The sequence below is a fragment of the Tachysurus vachellii genome, chromosome 3, assembly GCF_030014155.1.
Source record: "Tachysurus vachellii isolate PV-2020 chromosome 3, HZAU_Pvac_v1, whole genome shotgun sequence".
In the NCBI taxonomy this organism is placed as follows: domain Eukaryota; kingdom Metazoa; phylum Chordata; class Actinopteri; order Siluriformes; family Bagridae; genus Tachysurus; species Tachysurus vachellii.
In genome coordinates, this window is record NC_083462.1 from 34136742 (window position 1) to 34159690 (window position 22949).

The 22949-nt window shown below is 38.4% G+C and overlaps 1 protein-coding gene across 2 annotated transcripts; it reads right to left on the minus strand.

Moving 5' to 3' along the window:
* Positions 1 to 7: 7 nt before the first annotated feature.
* On the minus strand, positions 8 to 18943 carry firrm (fignl1 interacting regulator of recombination and mitosis). 2 transcript variants are annotated; one of them, XM_060866911.1, is made up of 25 exons: positions 18743 to 18943; positions 18388 to 18514; positions 16385 to 16424; positions 16206 to 16294; positions 16011 to 16115; positions 14650 to 14790; positions 14094 to 14256; positions 13232 to 13316; positions 11712 to 11850; positions 11380 to 11469; positions 10427 to 10491; positions 10114 to 10262; positions 9371 to 9500; positions 6417 to 6603; positions 6026 to 6108; positions 5605 to 5656; positions 4884 to 4973; positions 4527 to 4712; positions 3212 to 3328; positions 2169 to 2264; positions 1906 to 2019; positions 1568 to 1672; positions 1367 to 1447; positions 568 to 696; positions 8 to 458 (listed from the first exon to the last, which is right to left on the minus strand). In XM_060866911.1, exons 2-25 carry the CDS (start codon positions 18475 to 18477, stop codon positions 258 to 260), a joined length of 2727 nt encoding a protein of 908 aa, XP_060722894.1. In that variant the 5' UTR covers positions 18478 to 18514; positions 18743 to 18943; the 3' UTR covers positions 8 to 257. The 2 variants fall into 2 exon arrangements, with proteins under 2 accessions (XP_060722894.1, XP_060722895.1); XM_060866912.1 differs by having other exon boundaries at positions 18649 to 18758.
* Between the last annotated feature and the right edge of the window lie 4006 nt (positions 18944 to 22949).

Genomic DNA, 22949 nt, shown 5'->3' on the forward strand with positions numbered 1-22949 from the left:
AATTAAAACCGTCCAGATTCCTAGCAATAAGAAGAGCATGAATTGTGTTTACTAACCAAAGAGAATGAGAATGTTAAAAGACCAGTAGAAAGTGCATTTAGTGAAACACATTTAATATACAAATTAATAAACAGAGATTAAGTTCATATTAAAAAACCTTCTTTAAAAAAAAAGTGCTCTTTCACAAATACAAGTGTCATTATTTCATTACAACTGAAACAGTCAGGAGTGTGTGTGAGAAACAGGATGAGTCCTTATCATGGTGGATGGGGATTGTTACTGATCATTTGTGTGATCAGTGTTTGTAAGGCCTGCAGTCTTGATATGACCCACTGTGGAGGCAATACAGCTGTACCTTCAGTACCCTGCAGTGCCCTCAGAGCACTTTCTGCTGCCTGGAGGTAGCGCTCACACTCTTCTTGTTTACACGTCTCCTGACGTGGCCGCTTGGCACATGGCTGATGGAGGAAAGGCGTTGGAATTCAGCATGTTGTCTATGGCAGTGCCAAAAAATACAATCTTTTAAATATCTATCTGTCTGTCTATATATCGATATGTACTATTCACCTCTGCAACAGATGTTTCTCCCGACGTCTTTCCTCTTCGCTCCAGTCTTTCGTTGTGTCTTTCTATAATATGTGCCTCAGCCCTTCGACTCTCCGTTCTGGCTCCTGCAGGCTGCTGGGGTGTGATGACCTGTAGAAATAATCATGTGTTGATATTCATTTACAGTACATGCAGTGAACAATTCTTAAAGATGCCCTGCCACACGTATTTCATTCCTTTTGTGGTAATGTCTGAAGTTCACCATGGACTCTGTAACATTTATTTGTGGAAATAATGTCTTGGTTACCTCGTTTCAAGCCATTCTAGTGTGGTATAGAAAGCCTGCAGGAAGACTCATGAATATTCAAATGAGCTATGCTGCTTGGCTCCGATTGGCTAACCGCTAGGATATGAGAGCATGACTATTCATTCACCCACACAATAAGTAGCCTAGGCTAGAGGAAATTTGTTTACAATCACCTTGAATTGCGGCAGAACGTCTTCTTCACAAGCCCGTTGACGTTCAGCCATCCTTGCTGTATAGGAAACTCACTGAGCTACACGAATTCTGGGGGCGCGGTCTCAAGTGGGAGAGCTCATGAATAGTAATGAGCTCAGTCACTCTGACGTCAGACTGACCAGCTTTTCTAACTGACCTGATTTCTCCCCTTATTTCTTTTAAGTGGCTAGAACTGACCGGGGAGGTAGCAGTGCGTTTTCACATTCACGACACAACACAAACACATATGGACCAAACACATATCAAGTAAAAACCGTTTTGTGTGGAAGGGCACCTTTAAATGATCGCATGCTGACATACTTTACTGAGGAAGTTCACCACTTTGTTCTTGGTCTCCTCTGTGGTCAGACTTTGAGAGATGATCTCTTCATGACTGGTGGCCTTTAAATAGAAAGTTGTAAATCAGCAGATGTGCATTAAACCCATTAATCATTGAAAACTATTCAATGCAAGTTGTTTTTTTGAAAAATAAAAGTTTTCTATATTAATCCTACTATTAACCTCAGCAAATGTGGCAAAGGCTTCCAGTGCATGCTGACGGAGCAGCCAAGACTCATGACTCAGGAGTGTGCTGAACAGACAGCTGAGTCGAGGCAGCACCTGAAACTATACACAGTCATATGCAATAAATCAGTTTTTACTGATTAAGTACAATATTTTTTTGTGGTTACTGTGTTCACATGGATGTTATGGATCAATGTAAACAACAAAGAAAAAATTGAGAATATTTGCATGGCAAGAAGGAGCTCAAGGAATAGTTTAACACATTGAAAATAAAAATAACAAATTCTGCCTAATTAATAAAAGGACAAATGATCCTGACCCAAAACTAGTGTTACCTGAATATCAGAAGGAACAAATATTTTCCCCATGGAGGCCAAATACTCCAGAGCAGCCAGCACCAAGTCATCGTTGCAGTTCTGCAGATTCAGTCCAGTGAGACAGGAAAATGCCTAAAACATCACAACACTACACTGGTGATAATGTGTACTACATGTGAGGATGATATATTTACAAACTAAAGGAGAACAAAAATACGTAATGCAGCTAATAAAAGGAAGAATGGGGAAAAGAAATGAGACGGGACGGATGAAATTTTTACCTGAACTATAGCCTGGGGTTCTATATTTTTTATCAACTTTGCTGAAATGGACAGAAGCAGCCTCAAGGTACACTGAAGAGAGGGGTGTGTCTGAACCTACACAAGAGACAAAACAGATAACATTTTTATTTTATTTACTCACTCTCTCATTCATCTTCTACCACTTATCCGAACTACCTCGGGTCACGGGGAGCCTGTGCCGTCTCAGGCGTCATCGGGCATCAAGGCAGGATACACCCTGGACGGAGTGCCAACCCATCACAGGACACACACACACACTCTCATTCACTCACGCAATCACACACTAGGGACAATTTTCCAGAGATGCCAATCAACCTACCATGCATGTCTTTGGACCGGGGGAGGAAACCGGAGTACCCGGAGGAAACCCCCGAGGCACGGGGAGAACATGCAAACTCCACACACACAAGGTGGAGGTGGGAATTGAACCCCCAACCCTGGAGGTGTGAGGTGAACGTGCTAACCACTAAGCCACCGTGACCCCCTTTATTTTATTCAGTTGGGAGTAAACATGTCTCATATATCAATAAATCACATATCATGTCCTGAACTTCTGTGAGGCACTGGAACAATTCTGTACACGTGTCAGGATGGAATACACACCAGTTCAGCAAACATCACCACACTTTCACTGTTGCCACAAATAAATACACACCTTTCACATATAGATGTGAAAATAAAGTTTTAGTTTTTTCCTTAATCAATATACGCTTTAAACCTGGTTATATATTTTTAAACAGCTGGAATGAAATTCCTTGTGTGTCAACACACTTGGCCAATAAACCTGATTCTGATTCTGATTCTAGGTAAGTGTGTGTGTCATTGGGGAATCCAGTAATAGAGTCTAGAACACGTGCAGAAATTATATGCTCAGAAATCCAAATACTTGGGTTTCCCCACATGAATTATCTCTTAAAAAACATTAGACTTTCAATCAAGGAGGGTGAATTTCCAAACTTTTACATTCAGCAGACAGAAAAAGTATAAATCTGTGTCCACTTGTAGAGTGTTTGTTCTTTAACCTGGGCAGCATCCATGCGATTCCACAGCTGATGAACAACGTCCAGTGAAGCAGTCATACACTCGGCCTGCTGACCATCTCCTCGAACCACCACCAATAAACAACACAGTGTTTTGTTCTGAATCAGGAATAAAGGAGAATGAAAGCACCACAAAACATACATTTATTAACAAAGGCAACAGTTTGGAAAATAGTGTTCACATTTTCTTTTTGATAATTAAGATGTTAAATTGTAGAACACACTCAAGGGAAAGCACAATCTGGCCTTTCCTACCATACAATAGCCCACGAGTGGCTAATGACAGGGAAGTGAGAGTTTGCCCTTCCCACACAGAAGCATGGGCAATTGCTGGAGATCAGAATATGTTCATCACGGATCTATCCATAATTACAGTCTGATCTATAACAGTGTAGGACTTACAGCACTTTTAATACGAGTGTCCCTGCTTCTTGAGATACCAAAATAATTTGGACCAACTTGCATGATTTTTAATACTTGTCTATGGATCATTGACTTCATGGCTTTGTAGCCATCAACAGATGCTAGTTTTCCTGCCTGGTGATGCTCTCTCGAGCCTTTACACCTGCCTTCTTCACTTTCTGCTATTTCCTGGGTCATTTTGCCTTCAATTTTTTTCAGTTTTTTCCAATTACTTACTACAACATAACCTGACATGGGTGTAAATATCCTCAAATTAAACATTATGACATTATGGAACTTTCTATTCAATCCTGCACTTAAAGTTTACATGTTTATCATGGATCCATTTACACATTTAGAATAGTGTTGGCTTTGTACAAACAATGTAGACTATTAAAGTGAGTCATCCATCAACACTAAAGAGAAAAAGGAAAAGAGCCCTTAAGATTATTTTATCAGCTAAGTGTCCTATTGTCCAAAATTCAACTTAAAAGTGCTTTGAAAATAATACATCCCTGATTTTCTCATGGTCACCAACTTATAAAAGGAAATCAGAGCACTAACTGTTTTTAATTTCTATTTAATCATTTTATCAAAGTTTGTTCAGGGTCAGTTTCTGCATACTGAACACAATACTGTAGCCTTGGCCAATTCTTTTTTTAAATAAATCTATTCCCAGATTTCAGTTTATGAGTATAAGTGGCAGGAACGACCCCAAAACGGTTCATTTCATGACTCACTGTTCTTACAGCTGTATAATCTGGAAACACACAGTGATTTGGGAGGAGATGTGTAGACATCTGCTTATTCTCTGATAACAAATTCTGTTTCTAAGTTGAGTGAAGGGGAAAAATGTAATGCGAAAAAGCTTCCTTTCTTTAAGTCATATGCTCACCAATGTGGGTATGCTGCCCAGCCTGTAGCCTGCAACATGCCAAGCATCAACAGCAGCTTGAGCAATGCTCAATACATCCCTCTTAACACGATCCTGAACATCGGAGCACAGACTATTGAGCAAAACAGGACTCCACATACACAAGTTCTCATCCTTCGACGGTGAGAAGCGTTCAACAAACTCCAACTACGAAGGAAAAAACACACACACATATACATTGGAAACAGGTACAATGTCATGTGGAATTCACTGTAGTCCTTGAAACACAAAGTCTTGCACAAACTATCAGCACTAACTGCAGTAATAGTTCATGAACACTGCACTGTGTGTGTGTGTGTGTGTGTGTGTGTGTCTGACCTGGTGGTTTGGAGTCATAAGAAAGAGAAGACGCCTTAGCAACAATCCCAGATGAGTCAGCTGATAGTTCTCACATGGGCAAGACTTTATCTACAAGTAGAACAGAAAGATTGGATGAGTCACTACAGTTAAGAGTAAGTAAAAGCACGGTACCTTCTACATGTACTGTCTGCTGTTAAAATGTACAGTCTTAGGGAAAAAAAAACCTCTTTCAATTACAAGTCTTCAAATATTAGGAACTATATATCAATTTTTTCCATAAGGGTAGCTGTGGGTCTGAACTTTGATTCCAACACAGTGAAATTTTCTTCTTTAGCCCTTTACATGTTGATTTGCTGCTGTGCTTGGGGTCAGATTTTTAATCAAGTATGAAAAATGAACATTTTTTTCTCGATTGGTAAAATAACAATAACTCTGTACAGGACTGGACATTCCTTTACATATTTTGGCAAAACATACAAAACATTTTTGCTCTCTTAGTAATGGAGGAAAATGAACATCTAACAGATTAGATAAAGCATCCAGGCCAAACACTACAGGTAAGAATAGCATGATCTTACAGAGACAGGTGTCCAATTCCCAAAACAGATTTGACACCAATTGTCGCCTCTGTTGGGGTGTTAGTGAAACATAGAGCTTAATCCTATCACTCCCAGGAGAGATTTATAAAATCACTTTGAGAGCACAGAAAGAAAGGTCACATTCAACTGCCTGCACTCACCAGGTGAGCTGTAAGGAGAATGTGATGCAAACATAACTCAGCCGTACCGTATCTACACTCACAAAGAGGAAGAAAAAGTTAGAAAATCAGTCAAATATATACAACACACACACACACACACACACACACACACACACACAAGCATTTGCACTCTTTTGAAAACTAGAAAACTCCTTTATGTGATTTACTGCTTCAAGTACAAAGAGGTCTCCTGTAATCAACATATCAATTAGTACCAACAGTAATTTACACAGGTTTGCTGATCAACTAATCAAGACTTTAAGGCAAAAACCCCTTCAGCATGTTTGTATTTTATGTTGTCTTATGAATAACATACATGGAACACACTTTGTTTGTGTAGCTGACTCATTGTGAGTTATGGAAAGTTTGCCGTCACTGCTGGGTGTGTACAGACACTCACCGTGCCAGGAAGCACCAGACGTCAGTGGCTAATACGGCCGTCTGGGTGTCTGACTGGAGTACGGCACCTAACAATGACCGCTCCTAAAAAAAATGACAGAAAGAGACAGACAGTCTATATATTACAACATGCACAGGCATTTGATGTACATCCAGCCATTTCTGTTAGATCCCAGATGTCCAACCCTGCTTCTGTATAATGATGGTTAATGGCTTGGATGCCCCTGTGCTCCATTACGTTATATACAGGAGTGTGTTATTTACGTTAGAGAGTATCCACTTAAGAACTGACAAAGTGGATCTTGATCCAGACGTGTAGGAAGCAAGCAGCACAAGAACATTTTCAGGACACTTGGAATACGCAGTACTGTACAGTGCAGTACTGTACTAACCAGCTTTGGGAAGTGTTGTGCAGGTAGTGCTGCCACACAGCCACACAGATGTACACACACATGCTGGTACAGGCTCACTGTGCCCTGAGCCTGGCCACGAACCATCACCCCAGGCAACCGTACAGGAACAGTCCGCTCTACCAGGCACTGACGGAAATTCAGAAAAACTGCCTCAAATATTGACAGCCTGAAGAGTAAAAGTAAATAAAGGGGAAAAAAGGAAAAACATTTAGTTAGCATTTAGAGATTTCAGAGTAATTCTCACCGAGTGAACACTACTGACGTCTTCATAACGTTTCCTGATCATCGCAAAGAAGTCACTTGTACCGTAAATGTTGACAATAGTGTTCTTACTTTTAATTTTGATGTATAATCCGGTCTATAATTATCTGGACAGTGTCAATGTTTGTAATTTTCAAAAGAAGCACTCAATATGTGATTAAAGTGCAGATATTCAGCTTTATTTCAAAGGGTTTAACAGAAGGATTGCATTCAACATTTAGCCATAAGACTTTTTTACATAGTCTCTCAGAAGACTCAGAAGTAACTAAAGATGTCACTTCATGATCAGTCGTGGCCTGTTTCCTTACAGATATCTGAAAAAGCTTTAAGATCAATAATTTGGTTTAAATCTTTAAAGAGAATGAATGCATTGGTGAGCTCTGCAACACCAAACACTCTGGGGACAACAGAATTATTTTTCTTTGTGAAGGGGTGAAAATCCCCTTCACACCATCTAGCCCTGTCAAGAACACTCTTAACCCTCCTGTTGTCCTCCTATACAAATTAGGAGCGCTGAGTCAACTTGACCTTGTCTGTTTTGACTGCTTATAAAAAATGAACTATATATGATAGCCTTTTTTTTTTTTTCACCTTTTTAGTCTAACTTGTTTCCAACATATTAACATATATTTTGCAAAAAAAAAAATTATATATATATATATTTTTTCGGTATAATAATCCTTATTTATATACAAAAATGCCTCATTTTTTAGTAAAAAAAACCAGAAATTTTTAATTATTTTCACTATAGAGGCACAAAAGTTGATGCACGATTACAGGCTGGTATATTTCAAGGGCAGGAGATTGTTTTGAAACCATTTTGACCATTTTTAATGTCAGCAAATAATAAAACCTGTTTTTTTTTACAGGCCAAATTGACTTGAATGCTTATAAATCAAAAATTCTACAATTATCACCATTCTGTGTATAATATCTATTTTACACTTGTAATATTTATTTTGCCCACCTGATGTCATCTGATCAACCAGCAACAGGCTACACACACACACACACACACACACACACACACACACACATGCCATAATTTCATGTGAATAAAACTTTGTTTACCTCCTTATGTTTTTATATTATACTTAATTTATGAATGATAACCCTTATGAAATTTTTTGCCATGTTTTGAGTAAAATAAGCAGAAATTATTAAATATTATTTTGGATAACCACTGACTGATAAATGTCAAACGTTACTCAGCATATCTCCAGGCCAAAGCTGACTGATGCAACTAAATTCATAAATAAGAGAGAGGAAACAAATATGATTTGAATATGAAAACACAACGTGTGTGTGTGTGTGTGTAAAGATTGTTGGTAGAAGAAGAAGAGAAGATATTGTCCCCAGCTGGACAAATGCATCTAACAAGTGTGAAATATTTACAAATGAGTAGCTTAACGTTTTTTCTGGAGGCCTAATGAATTGCTATGCCCAGTGCTTGTGTGTGTGTGTGTGTGTGTGTGTGTGTAGCATCATTTCGGTAGATCATATTTTGCCCTCTGCTAGGCAAAGGTATATCAAAAGTGAGAAATATTTACAAATGTGTAGCTTTTTTTTCTGGAGGCCTAATGAAATGCAATGCCCAATATGTGTGTGTGCATGTGTGTGTGTACGCGCGCGTGTGTGTGTGAAATGTTTACAAATGTGTAGCTTTTGTTTTGTCTGGAGGCCAAATGAATTGCAATGCCCAATGCTTTAAACAGTATTTGACTGTGTGTGTGTGTGTGTGTGTGTGTGTGTGTGTGTGTGTGTGTGTGTGTGGGTGGGGGGGGGGGCATCATTTCGGTAGATCATATTTTGCCTTCTGCTAGGCGAAGGTAAAGTTCATAATTTGGAACAATCCTGCTAAATTTCAGGCAAATATGTGGAAGAAAACCCAAGTTATGACAAATTAAAATCTTCCAGCAGGGTCAAAAAGACCCAGTGACAACATGAACTTTACACATTAAAGTTCTACAGAGAGGTTACCTCAAGATACAAACCACTGGTATCACCTAAAAACAAAAAGTAGAATCTAGACTTTGCTAGAAAACATTTACAAAAGTCTGCTCAGTTCTGGAACATGATTCTTTGGACAGATGAATTTAATGCAGAATGATGGGAAAAGACGTGTGTGAAGAAGGAAAGAAATAATTCTGCTCAGATTCAGTCTTCAGACTGCTGCAGTAAAGATCCAGCAAAGCATCATGGGGAGGAATCTCAGAGAGGATTTGATTCCAAGTATTAAAAATAATCCTTATGTTTATAATGATGTTAGTTTGTAGAACTGCTTTTGAGCCTTTAGACAGGAGGCATATAGGGAGTATCTAAAAATGTTTTTAATTCTAATGCAAAGTTTTTTGTTGAACCGCTTAAAGTAAAGCTGCAAATCTTCAACACTTCAAATCCGTTGTGTACAGAGGCAGAATCCATCAGATTAGTAATTTAGTATTTATGGACCTGAGTGTATATGCTATAATGTCATAATTGATATATGTAGATACACTGCTGACATTTAACCTCTGACCTACTGTGTTGCAGAGGAATATAGCCTGAATAAGAAATATTGTATTATTCCTTCACCAAGATCAGTGACAAAACAAAATAAAAATATTACAAGTAAAGTTTAATACAAAGTGTGCCTCTGGTTTTTCAACAAATATTAAATGTTAATAGCAAACCTGTGTGTTTCCTCCGAAAACTGACTGCCATCGTACCAGACGCACAGCGTCTCATCTGTCTGGGAGCAAAGCTTCACCAACACATTCACCTGCAGGAGACACTGTGGCAGAACGAGCTCCGGACTGAACCCTAAACACACAGCAAAAAACAAACGTATCCGATACTGTCATGAAGCCTTAACCTGTTCTTCTACAACAAAATGAACAGAATGAACTCTAACACAATGACATTTATGTTGTTGTTGTTGTTATTATGGCTGCTCCCTGTACTGGGTCACTACAGCGGATCACGTGGTCCACATACTGTATTTGATTCGGTACATGTTTTACACAGGATGCCCTTCTATGTCATTTATAACATGTTATAATAAAAAATATGTAATGATTATTATAATTATTACTAGATGATTACTGTCCCACACAGGGTGTGTATTAAGTGCATGGTCAAGGCTGATCAGAGGAGTTTAAAACTCTCACACACAAGAACAATATGTCGGACACACACAAGGGCAGTGTGTGTCCTTGACTGGCAGGAATAACTTTATAATAACAATCAGAGACCTTGTCTCTCCACAAGACCTTGTCTATTCACAAATGGTTTTCCGCTGGCATGCTCTTTTTCATGACCCCAATTAAATGACACCAAACAACTCATCTAACTTGTAATGTTATAGCTGAGCTGCCAGGTTCATAGTTAGTGCACAGTTAAGGTAAGAGCTGACAGGGGACTGCCGTGGCCTTACTCTGGTCCGGGGTCAGAACACACTCAACAAAAGACCTCATGGGTAAAAGCTGTGTCAACATAGCGTCCATAGGAATCAAAACAACACGGCTCAGTTCTTCAGCCTGGTCAACAGGCACAGACGGGGCTGAGTAACAAGGAGGAAATTTACTGAAAACGAGAGAGATAAAGAAAGAGAAAGAATAATATGTGAATAAGTTAATACTGAAAGTGAATGCAATCAGAAAGAAAGAAAAAAAATATATATATATTCATTCGAATGAACAGATTTACACAGAAAAGAGCCTGCATAGTAATAATAATACTGCGATTACCTGAGAATTTGTAGATACAGCTGGTGAAAATGACTACAGAACTTTGAAAGAAATGGGTTAAATTCCTGTCAAAATAAAACAAAAATACATAATTGATATCAAAAGTCTACATGAGTCAATTCTGTTAAAATGGCAGTTTGTGATGTAAAAAAATGAAACCAAGATAATTCATTCAGACCTTTTTCTGCCCTCACTGTCAATTAAAGTGAAAAACAAGCAGAAGCGTTTTAGTTAAAAAATGAAAAATAAACTGGTTGCAAAAGTATTACTGCCCCTAAATCAACACTTTTTGGTACCTTTAGTACCAGGCACTTTTTAGTTGTATTACACCACTCAGCATCTTTGGGTAAGAGTCTATCAGTTTGACATGGCAATATTTTCTATCTCTTTCTTCAAAATGCTTCTAGATCCATCAAAAGATAAGAGCATCTCCTGAGCACGGCCTGCTTCAGGTCACATCACAGATGTTTAGTGTGAGTCAGGTCAGGGCTCTGGTTCTCTCATTCACAAACATTCATCCTCTTTTGGTTAAGTTGTGCCTTCTGGATGTGGACATGTGCTTTGGGTCACTGTTGCGCTGAAAGATGAAATTCATTTTTATTTGAAATTTTTGCCCTAAAATCAATTGGTATTTGTAGCTATTCATGATTCCACCAGCTTGATGAAAGCCTCAGTTCTAACAGAAGAAAAGCAGCTCTAAAGCGTGATGCTACCGCCACCATGCTGCATTGTAGCTATGGTGATCTTTTGATTGTGTTTTATACCAAATGTTTAGAATTGGTCTCATCAGACCATAACACATTTTGCCACATGGTTTGAGGTGATTTAGATGAGTTTTTTCAGTGAGAAAGGGCTTCTGTCTAGTCCTGTCACAAAAATCTGCCAGTTTAAGAGCATCTTACACCCACACACACACACAAATTTGTGATATAGACAATTGACAGAACTGGTACCTTTATGTAATGAACCAGAGTGTTGGCAAAAAACCTGCACATCTTTGTGGTTTTTTGGAAAGCCTTGTATTCCGGGCTCTGCACCATGTCCTTTTAATGAGTTAAAAAGAAAAAGTAACATGGTTAAGTTCTCAGCACAATATACAACTTCACTACAAATTCTCACTCAGTAAAATCCATTCATATTATATCAGTTGCCGTATGGACGCCGTGTGTGTGTGTGTGCGCGTGTGTGTGTGTTCAGTATGGACATGACTTGGTTTGCTTTGGACTTGTGTGTCGCTCTAGATTTAGTACTGCTGCACTTATGTATAATCCCAAATGTGCTGTACCTTTAGATCTGCCTGCTGCATCTGCTCTGCCATCTCCAGAGAGTTCCTTACTGAAACCAGCAGGTCCTCACACAAAGCAGTAATGAGGTCACTATGTCTCAAACGCTCCTCCACCAGAGACTGGTACTTCACACTTTGCCTAGAAACAAAGAGCTTAATGAATTCTTGGCCAAGCACCAAGTATCAAATATGAGAAAGGCTTCTTGGGTATTAAATACAACTAGGAGACAGCCTTCTACATGTTGTTCTTTTCTTTCAGAAGTACATACAATTTTTAGTTCTATCAAAAGGCCAGGCACTGGGATGATTTTTTTGCATGCAGTGGCCGTGCTACACACATCATAATACAATTTTTTAATTCAAATTCACATTAGACACCGTGCGGACAAGTTTGAGTCCACACCAGCTGCCTCAGAGGCACATCAAATTTAAGCTGGCACGCCACAACACTCTTATACTACCCTTTGTGTCTATTTTAAAAATCCACTGAAGATCCAAAATCACACTTTTTATATGCTGTGCATTTAAATTCATAATGTAGAAAGATGTTGTGACTGTGTTTATTTAGTTTTCCTACATCACACAAACATACATACATACATACATATTACTAATAATACTTCATTTTAATCACTGCCCCATTGTCACATTTTAAGTGGCTGATTTGGGAAATACAGCTGACATGACAACAGGTTCATTAATGAAAGCTCAAAAGAACTAAAGGTCCAATTTTGAATGATTGATGCTTTGTGTCCAGTCCAGTATTAACTCTTTATGACAAAAAAAAAACCCTTTCTATAGCTATACATGAGTTAATAAGTGACAGGTGAGTACAATTAGTAGTAGTAAAGTTCACTGTTCGTGGCTGAACAGATCATAACAGTGACAGGAAATACATGAAGCACTAAAGAGCTCTCATGTAATAAGCATGTACCAAGTATCAGATTCTTATCTGATTGAAAATTGTAACATGAAAAAAAAAAAACCTGATTTTCACTGGGAACATAATTCAAAATAATGGAATTCAGACATATTTCATCCAAATTAATTAATGAACAAACTTTCTGAGGTCAACTGATTTGGTCAGATGTTCAAGCTGCATGGTGTTTTAATGTACACATTTCTACAACAGTGGTTCTCAAACACATGAGAAACAAAGGAAAACCATGGATTATCAAGCAGGCCCCTGGGGAACTGGTACTAGAAGCCCCTGGGGAACCCCTGGGGAACTGGTACTAGAAGCCCCTGGGGAACCCCTGGGGAACTGGTACTAGAAGCACTGCTGTAGAGGCTTGGGCCATGTGGAAACCAGGCAATACTATAATTTGTGTGCACGTCTGTCATTTCCTTTCTTTCAGTTACTTTAGGAATTCTACACTGATTAGCATCAAGGACACAAACAACTATTTTTTTTTTTGTTGAAACAAATCATTATTGCAATCAGGTCATTTAAGTAGGCAGAAATGACAGAATGAACAAAATAAGTACTATTAAAAGTAATGCAGGTAGGTTTTACTCACTTGATGATGAATTTCCATGTGTTAGCATGCAGGGCAATATCCAGATTGGATATGACTGAGCAGATGTCCAGTAAACTGTGAATCACTGCCCAAGAAAACACTTTTTTTTATTCTCTTGCTATAAGGAATGTATGAAATCAAAGTTTGATTTCCCCAAAAACACCAACAAGAAGGTCCAGACTTACATTCCTCCGTCTTGTAACTACAACCCCTGGCAAAAAGTATGTAATCCCCCCTCTCAGAAGATGTTCATTCAAATGTTTAATTGTGTAGAAAAAAAACACAAACACATATATGCCACAAAACAATTTTCACTCAACAATCCAAACTTCTGGCTGTATAAAACACTTAAAAAAAACAAAGAAACATAACTATAGTCAATTACAACTGTTTTTACAGATCAAACTGTTTTTCTTTGTTTTTTTAAGTGTTTTATACAGCCAGAAGTTTGGATTGTTGAGTGACAATTGTTTTGTGGCATATATGTGTTTGTGTTTTTGAAAAAGAAAAAAAAAAAAAAAAAAACCCTTTGACACTTTTTCATTGTAACTTTGAACAAATGTTTTAAACTCATGGTATCTTAAGTATGTAACTTAGTGATCCAGCATTAATGTATTCAATGTTAGAGATTTAAGCACTTATGTACGTCGCTCTGGATAAGGACGTCTGCCAAATGATGTAAATGTAAATGTAAATGTGTTTTTTTCTACACAATTAAACATTTGAATGAACATCTTCTGAGAGGGGGGATTCCATACTTTTTGCCAGGGGTTGTACTAGTTTCACTGGAATAAGCAAATTATAAAGAATATACTGATGAAACATTAGGTAAAGGGTGAAAAGTACACTGTGATGGACACACCTGTAACTAGATTAGATATTTCTTCTTCAGAGGCACTGTTCTCTAGGCTGATCTTCTCCAGCAGCTCCATCAGGCACTTCTGAAGGGAGTAGGCTTCTCTGAACAGGCTCTGTAGCAGATCCCCCACGAGTGACAGTCTGCCACTGTACACAACTTCACTATCCTACAGACCAAAATGTGATCAGTTGTAGACAATCCTACACAATGCACTTTTTCACATCATGTATTTGCAAAATGTTTCCATGGTGATGGGTTTTTTCAACGAACTCAAATCTCAATGAGATTAATGATGAATTCCTAATCCCAAACGTCAGACAAATGAAAAGCCAACTCGGAGTTCCTGCTTCGGCCGGTCTCCTCAACTCCAAATTCCTTCAGCAAATCAACATATCCACTCACCTAATGACATATTTGCAGAATCTACAGTTCGCTGTTTCAACAAGGAAATAATACATTGCTCATTACAGTTAGCTGGCCTGCTTTTTTGTCCATGTTTCCCCAATGTTTTTCCCCATAGAAGAAGTGCAGAGTGTGTAAAGATATGAGCAAGACATACCTTGCAGTGCTGGAAAGTGTCCTTTAAGATGTGGAGGACACAAGAGGGCAGAGATCGGATGGAGTCCAGGGAGGTCGCCTCATCCAAAGCGCACACGTGACGCACACAAGCAGACAGAGATTCCAGTGTCTTCACCATCATCTACATACATAAATATTATTTGGAGATTAATTACCCATCTTTATTAACATCATTAACCTGCAGGACAAGTGATTAAGATGCTATATGGTACGTAGCCTGTATTCTATCTGTCTACAGTGAGTTCTCACTAGGACAAGAAGGTATGATCATATAACCCCAATTTTATCATCTCTACACTGGCTACCTGTTAAGTTTAGAATCGACTACAAACTGCTGCTACTTACGTACAAGGCTCTTAACGGTTTAGCTCCCATGTATCTAACTAGTCTTCTAACACGTTACAATCCTTCACGCTCTCTGAGATCACAAAACTCAGGACTTCTGGTAGTTCCCAGAATATCTAAGTCTACTAAAGGTGGTAGAGCGTTTTCTTATTTAGCTCCCAAACTCTATAATAGTCTTCCTGATAGTGTTCGGGGCTCAGACACACTTTCACAGTTTAAATGTAGATTAAAAACTCATCTCTTTAGTCAGACGTACACATAATACATCCCATAATATTGTGCACTATTATATCAAACTTGCACATTTTTTATGAACAGCATCTATATTAATCCCTCTTCACTGCTTCTCTCTTTCTACCCATCCTGAGACACCCAGACATTGTACCAGCTCAGATCGTCTTCCGTCCGATGAAGATCTCGGACCTCCACTGAGACGAGGGTGACTCTGTGAGAATCCTGAGACATCTACAGATCTACCAGCTCCAGTTGGACTCAGTGATACTAAGAGGAGATCTGAACTCCATGTGATCCTTACACCAATACAGCATTTATCAGACTGTATATTTATAATCACACCATCTAGTGTCACCCATATGAGGATGAGGTTCCCCTTGAGTCTGGTTCCTCTCAAGGTTTCTTCCTTTACCAATTTAAGGGAGTTTTTCCTCATCACTGCTGCCTGAGTCACCTCAGACTTAATCATTGGGGATAAATACATACACATTGTGAACTATAGATATCTAATAATAATCTTGAATTTTTATTATATTAATTCTTTATATTATTCCTTACGTTTACCTTCTTATGTTTATGTTCTGTAAAGCTGCTTTGAGACAATGTCTATTGTAAAAAGCGCTGAACAAATAAACTTGAATTGAATTGAATACTAGAAGAGGCATTAAATACTATTATGCCCAGACAATGTCACCTATGCTATTAAAGGTCCTTGGAATATTTAACACTGTGAGCTTCTCTAACAAATATTATTCAGAGAACCTGTAAAATATTCCTGAGGAACGCATGTAGCTCCATGTTCTGGCTAGACAGGTCTCCAATATGCTTGGCAATCTCTTCCAAAAGGCCAGTAAACGTCACCACAACCTGTAGCCAAAGATCCACATGGAAAGTTAAAACCAGCCGTTATAACCTTGTGTAATAAAATTCACAGTCTGGTGGGTGTACAGTTCTCACCTTGGGAAGGATTTTAGAGAAACATTCCTCCTCTAGTTCTGACGGAGAGAGATGAGGAAGAAACATGTCTACAATAATCTGCAGAACATCTGTAAACATAAACCATATAATCATATGAATATGACATTACCCAATGGTACTGAATAAAAGAAAACGTCACCATTGGCTAAAACACTTACTGGTGTGTTCATTCCAGCTGTCAGTATTACAATGAATGGAGTACAGCAGTCAAGGAAGTCACAGTTGTTTCTTTTTGTTTAAGCCTCAATTGTGTTTAAAAAAAAGTTTGTGTTGATAAATATCTGGTTCACAAAAGTACAAAGGAATGAGAGGCACAGGGTTGAAGGTTTAAATTATTACTTTATATTTGTGATAACTGCTGATTCTGGATCAGGGCCCTTAGGTTTACATTTTATCTGAAGACAGGTGTAGAGTACGGAAAGCTGCCATTAATCCTAAGGACATCATAACCGTGGAGAACTGGGATTAAACAATCATCAGGTCTAAACATTTTTGCTTTTTTAGCATTTGTCGAAGTACATGAAGGTAATTGAATGTAGTTATTCATTTTGTGTTTTAAATTTTTGTTTTAGTTTTTGTACGGAAATTAATGAAATATTTGGAATTTGAAGATAGACAGTGAAAGTGTAGATCGCAGTGACGTCAGTGAAAACAACACATAAAGAATATTAATGATATAATAATTATTTCATTATGATAGTTAGTTATAAGACTCATTTACTGGACCATGTTTATATTCTGACCTATATATCAGTAAATAATCATCAGTTATGTCTTTCTGAACAGTGAAAATGGTTTGGAAAGGACAAAAATGTCTAATAACAAATGATACAATTTATGTTTGTAACAGAAGCTTAAGTTAAGGAGAAGTGGGTTTTGTTGTTTTCAGAGGAGTTTGGTTTAAATCAGGCTGCATTTTATGATGAATATTCATCATAAAATAATTATAATAGCTGAGATGGCATTTACACTATAATGATAAACAATCTTTATTATGCAGTATGTTGAAAGTACTCTACGAATACAACTGAGGAAGTCCTACACTGTCCTATACAGTGTCATATACAGTGTCATGTACTATCCTATACACTGTCCTATTTAGTGTCCTATACAGTGTCCTGTACTGTCCTACAGTGTCGTATATTGTTGTATACTATCCTACACTCTCCTATTCTGACCTAAACCGACCTACACCTTCGTATACTGTCCTACAGTGTCCTATACTAACCTTCACTGTCCTAGTGTCCTACACTGTCCTATTGTGTCATAAACGGTCCTACAGTGTCCTATAATGCCCTACACTGACCTATAATGTCCTACACTGACCTACAGTGTCCTACACTGACCTACAGTGTCCTATAGTGTCCTACACTGACCTACCGTGTCCTACACTGACCTACAGTGTCCTATAATGTCCTACACTGACCTATAATGTCCTACACTGACCTATAATGTCCTACACTGACCTACAGTGTCCTACACTGACCTACCGTGTCCTACACTGACCTACCGTGTCCTATAATGTCCTACACTGACCTATAATGTCCTACACTGACCTACAGTGTCCTACACTGACCTACCGTGTCCTACACTGACCTACAGTGTCCTACACTGACCTACCGTGTGACCTACCTATAATGTCCTACACTGACCTATAATGTCCTACACTGACCTAGTGTCCTATAATGTCCTACACTGACCTATAATGTCCTACACTGACCTAGTGTCCTATAATGTCCTACACTGACCTATAATGTCCTACACTGACCTATAATGTCCTACACTGACCTACCGTGTCCTACACTGACCTACCGTGTCCTACACTGACCTATAATGTCCTACACTGACCTATAAATGTCCTACACTGACCTATAATGTCCTACACTGACCTACCGTGTCCTAAACTGACCTACCGTGTCCTACACTGACCTATAATGTCCTACACTGACCTATAAATGTCCTACACTGTCCTACAGTTTCCTATAATGTCCTACACTGTCCTATAATGTCCTACACTGACCTACCGTGTCCTACACTGTCCTATAATGTCCTACACTGACCTACCGTGTCCTACACTGTCCTACACTGTCCTATACTGTCCTATAGTGTCCTAAACTCCGAGGAGAAGCTGTGCGATAAATAAATCAGTGGTAAAGGATATGACCAGTTTGGGCAGGACCACTTTCAGTTGTTGTTGACATGTCTCCGGGGTCCACTGAACCACCTCCTCCAAAAGTGTAGCTTGAGACATCACCAGAGCCGTGAAGATGTTGTGTCGAGAGAAATCACTGTATTCACCCAGAACAACCCCAGTGATGTTAGTGTGTCTGCTGCTAAAGGCTAAAGCTAAACAAACACACTCAATAAACTCATTCAAAACCAGTCTGTTAACTCAGAACCGAAAGTTATCCGTTATACCTACCATTAAAACATATCAGGAGCCCAAATAAAAAGATTTGCACAAAAAACACAATGTTGTAAACACAAACTGGACTCGCGACGTTTTTTAAATTGACCTCTTCTTTTCTCAGTATTATGGGCGAGTCCATTCAGCTGTCACTCGGGGGTGATGTGTAACATGGTATTTGATAAAAAAACGTTCAAATGTAACTCACATGTATCGTAAAATATTGGGTGACATTCTACAAATCACCACTGTAATGTGTGTAATGGTCGGCATCTATCTATTAATATATTTCACTTCGCAAAGAAAATGGCAAAATGGTATGGCTCAAAAATTGCGCGCTTGCGTATTCAGTAACGCCAGTGGAGCACTCAGTTGTGATTGGTCAGAAGGTTTTACGTGTGTGTGTGTGTGTGTGTGTGTGTGTGTGTGTGTGTGTGTGTGTGTGTGTGTGTGTGTGTGTGTGTGTGTGTGAGAGAGAGAGAGAGAGAGAGAGATCATAATAGATCAAAAAAAAAAAAAATAGATCATAGATCAAACCCATAATCGAAAAACGAAAAATTTAAATGAAATAATTTTTTATTTATTTTGCCCTCAAACTTCAAAGCATCAAAAAAAAAAATATATTTATATATTATTCATATATATATATATTCATTAATTTATTTATTTATTTTTTTGATGTTTTGAAGTTTGAGGGCAAAATAAATAAAAAATTATTTTATTTCATACAGGATACAAGTTACTTTGTAAGGCATAACAGAATCGCACACTCATCAAACAAAACATAAAAAAATTCTACATTTTTCATACCTTTAGTTCTTCATATTGTTTATTGCCCCTTTAGCATCAATAATGGCATGCAGTCTTTTGTAATAATTGTGCATAAGGTCCTTAATTCTCTCAGGTCCTGTAAATGTTTTGGTTTTCTTGGACAAACTGCCCTTTTGGGATCTCCCCAAGTGGCTCAATGATATTGAGGTCAGGAGACTGTGATGGTCACTCCAGAACCTTCTCCTTTTTCTGCTGTAGCCATTGGAAGCTACAGCAACCTTGCCTTGTGCATTGGATCACTGTGATGTTGGAACATCCAAGTAAGTTTGACTAACTTCTCTGTGCCACTGGAGCTCACACAGCCCCAAAACATAAGAGCTCCACCACCATGCTTTACAGTGGGGATGGTGTACTATTCATTGTAAGCCTTGTTCACTCCTCTCCAAACATAACCTTTAAGGTTGTGACTACAAAGTTACATTTTAGTCTCATCACTCCAAATGATGCACTCTGCTCCAGAAGCTGTGAGGCTCGTCTAGGCGCTGTCTGGCGTACTGAAGGCCTGCACTTGCCTCTTCACCTCTTTTCCACACCTTCACCTTCTTGATCTCAGCCCCTTGTAACCTCACTGTTCTATTTCCCTCCCTCTTGTTTAAACATGTGTACTTTGTCTTATTAAAACTGACTTTCATTCCTCTTCTTTTCAGAGCAGACCTCCACCTTTCCAGGTGTCCCTCCACCTGCTCTCTACTCTCACTACAGATCCCAATGTCATCCACAAACATCAGTGTCCCCAGCGATTCCTGTCTGACTTCATCTGTCAACTTGTCCATCACCATAGCAAACACGAAGTGACTCAAAGCCGATCCTTGATGTAGCCCCACCTCCACCTTGAACTCCTCTGTCTGACCCACAGCACATCTCACTGCTGTCATACTCCTCTCATACATATCTTGAACTACTCTGATGTACTTCTTTTCCACTCCTGGCATCCTCATACAGTACCATAGCTCCTCTCTCAGCACCCTGTCATACACTTTCTCTAAATCCACAAAGACGCTGTGTAGCTCCTTCTGACCATCTCTGTACTTCTCCATTAACATTCTCAGAGCAAAAAGTTGTATCAGTCATGCTCTTTCTGGGTATGGAGCCATACTGCTGCTCACAAATATCCACTTCTTTTCTTAGCCTAGCTAAGTACTACTCTTTCCTATAGCTTTATTGTGTGGCTCATCGACTTTATACCTCTGTAGTTGCTACAACTCTGCACATCACCCTTGTTCTTAAAGATCAGCACAAGAACTCTTCTCCATTCCTCAGGCATCTTGTCACTTTCTAAAATCCTGTTGAACAATCTAGATATAAAATCCACTGCTGTCTCTCCAAGACACCTCTACACCTCCACAGGTATAAATTCCTCACAACATTCTTCCTTTTTCAACTTCCACCACTTGGTGTTCTTTTCTATCTTTCCTCTCTTCTTCTTCCTGACCACCAGAGACATCTTACACATCACCATCCGATGCTGTCTGGATAGACTTTCTCCTAGTGTAGTGAATGTATTCTACCTAGTGTAGTGAAACTCCTACCTCTACTCTTATATGTAACTCTATGTTCTGCTCTCTTCTGGAAACAAGTGTTAACTACAGCCATTTCCATTCGCTTAGCAAAATCCACCACTATCTGTCCTTCAAGGTTCCTTTCCTTAAAACCAAACCTTAATGCCCATCACATCCTCATCACCTCTGTTCCCCTCACCAACATTTGCCTGTTGAAGTCTGCTCCAATCACTACCCTCTTCCATCAATACTCTCCATCACCTCATCTAACTCACTCCAGAATTTCTCCTTCTCTTTTAACTCACAGCCTACTTTTGGAGCATAACCACTGACCACATTCAACATCACCCCTTTAATTTCTAACTTCAAACTGATTACCCTGTCTGACACTCTTTTCACCTCTAAAACATTCCTCACAAACTCATCCTTCAGGATCACTTTTACCCCATTTTCTCTGTATCTGCACCAAGCATTGCTCAGTCTAGCTAACTACAAGAAAATATAAGGCTCAAACTAGTTAATCTAACAATAAACATTAACTACTGCAGGCTTCATAATATATCATTATTGACTAGCTTCATGAGAGATCGGCTAATGTGCTAAAATGTTTAAACAACTGCAGCTATTTCAACTTAATCAGTGAGTGTGTTTAGGAAACACTGAAATGAAGGGAGTTCAGTGCTGGAACTATCAGTGATTTGAATCAGTGTTATCAGTTGCCCAAATGACAAAACGTTACTTCTGCATTCTCTGATTACAACAGAAATCTATGGAAGTGTCACAACTCTTTTACAGCAGCACTGTATATAATGACTACTGTTGATTATAAGCCCAGTACTGACTGGAGGGTTAAATATCACATTTTGGTCTTATTGAAATAAAGCCGGTGAACAGTAAAAACTCCTTAAATTCCAGTAGGTGATTGAGCATGTGGAAGCGAACATACCTTCATAAATACAAGCTTCCTGTTAACTCTACTGGAACATCAAAGGCTTCCTGTGATTATTAATGCACTTACGAGAACACAATCAGTAGGATGTTCTTGTAAGTGAAGAAGCAGCTTACATAATGAAGGTGTCAAAGATTGGACCTCTTCACGTAAAGTACTGAACAAAAATTATATATCAAAATGGGCTTAAAGATTTTTGAAAAATTGTAGTTTTTTTTTGTTATTTGGACAACGAAATATGAATTAAAAACATCATTTTTGTTTACTGCTCTTTAAAGATCTTTTTTTGCTATTCAGTATAAACCTTTTTAACATTTTATTTATAAGAATCTTTGCCTTTTTCACAGAACATGAATATACAAATAAATTTCAGTACATTCCTTGAAGTCCTGTCACTGACATAATAATCCTGCTGAGCTAAAAACTGAGTGGTGACATGATCTAAAATAGTATTTTTGAATATTTAATGCATTTCTTTTTTTTTTTTTTTTTTTTTAAAGTCAGGTTAATAAACGAGGTTAATAAAAGTCTTGTTGGGAAAACAATGCGGTTTATTCGTGGCTTTAAAGATGATAATATCTATTTTCTCTAATGTCTGGCGCCTTCTCTTTTTTATTGTTCCCAGAAGTGTTAGCACATGAAAAAATGAAAGGAAAAGGAACTTGTAGGCTTGTGTCTGATTAGTGGCTGATTGAGCAGCTGTTCATGTAATCAGCCACATATTTTCTTCTTCTGTGAGATGTAAAAAGATAAAGATAAAATTGTCTAAACATTTTCCGAATTTTATTCTGAAATTGTAACATTAAAATGAAAAAAACATTTTTTTTATTATTTTACTGGAAAACATCTACAAATACCCAGTGTCATCTGTAATACTGTCTGCCTCCAAGCAGACAGACACATTCTGTGATGGAGCCAGGATGTGTTTTTTACAGCACACATCACACATTCACTTCCTTTCTAAATTCATCTCCCATTGTTAAAATCTCAGAGGAATAAAAGAAGAGTAGTTCTGTACAAAGAAACAGTACAATATG

Bases quoted from the DNA above. Each gene is read 5' to 3' on its own strand.
- firrm (XM_060866911.1), bottom strand. From the start codon at position 18,477: ATGTCTCAAGCTACACTTTTGGAGGAGGTGGTTCAGTGGACCCCGGAG. The intron at 16,425-18,387 runs ATATCCTTTACC...TGACTGCTGTAC, and splicing joins TGGTCCTGCCCAAACTGGTC to TCCATTCATTGTAATACTGA. The intron at 16,295-16,384 runs GTAAGTGTTTTA...TTATGTTTACAG, and splicing joins CAGCTGGAATGAACACACCA to ATGTTCTGCAGATTATTGTA.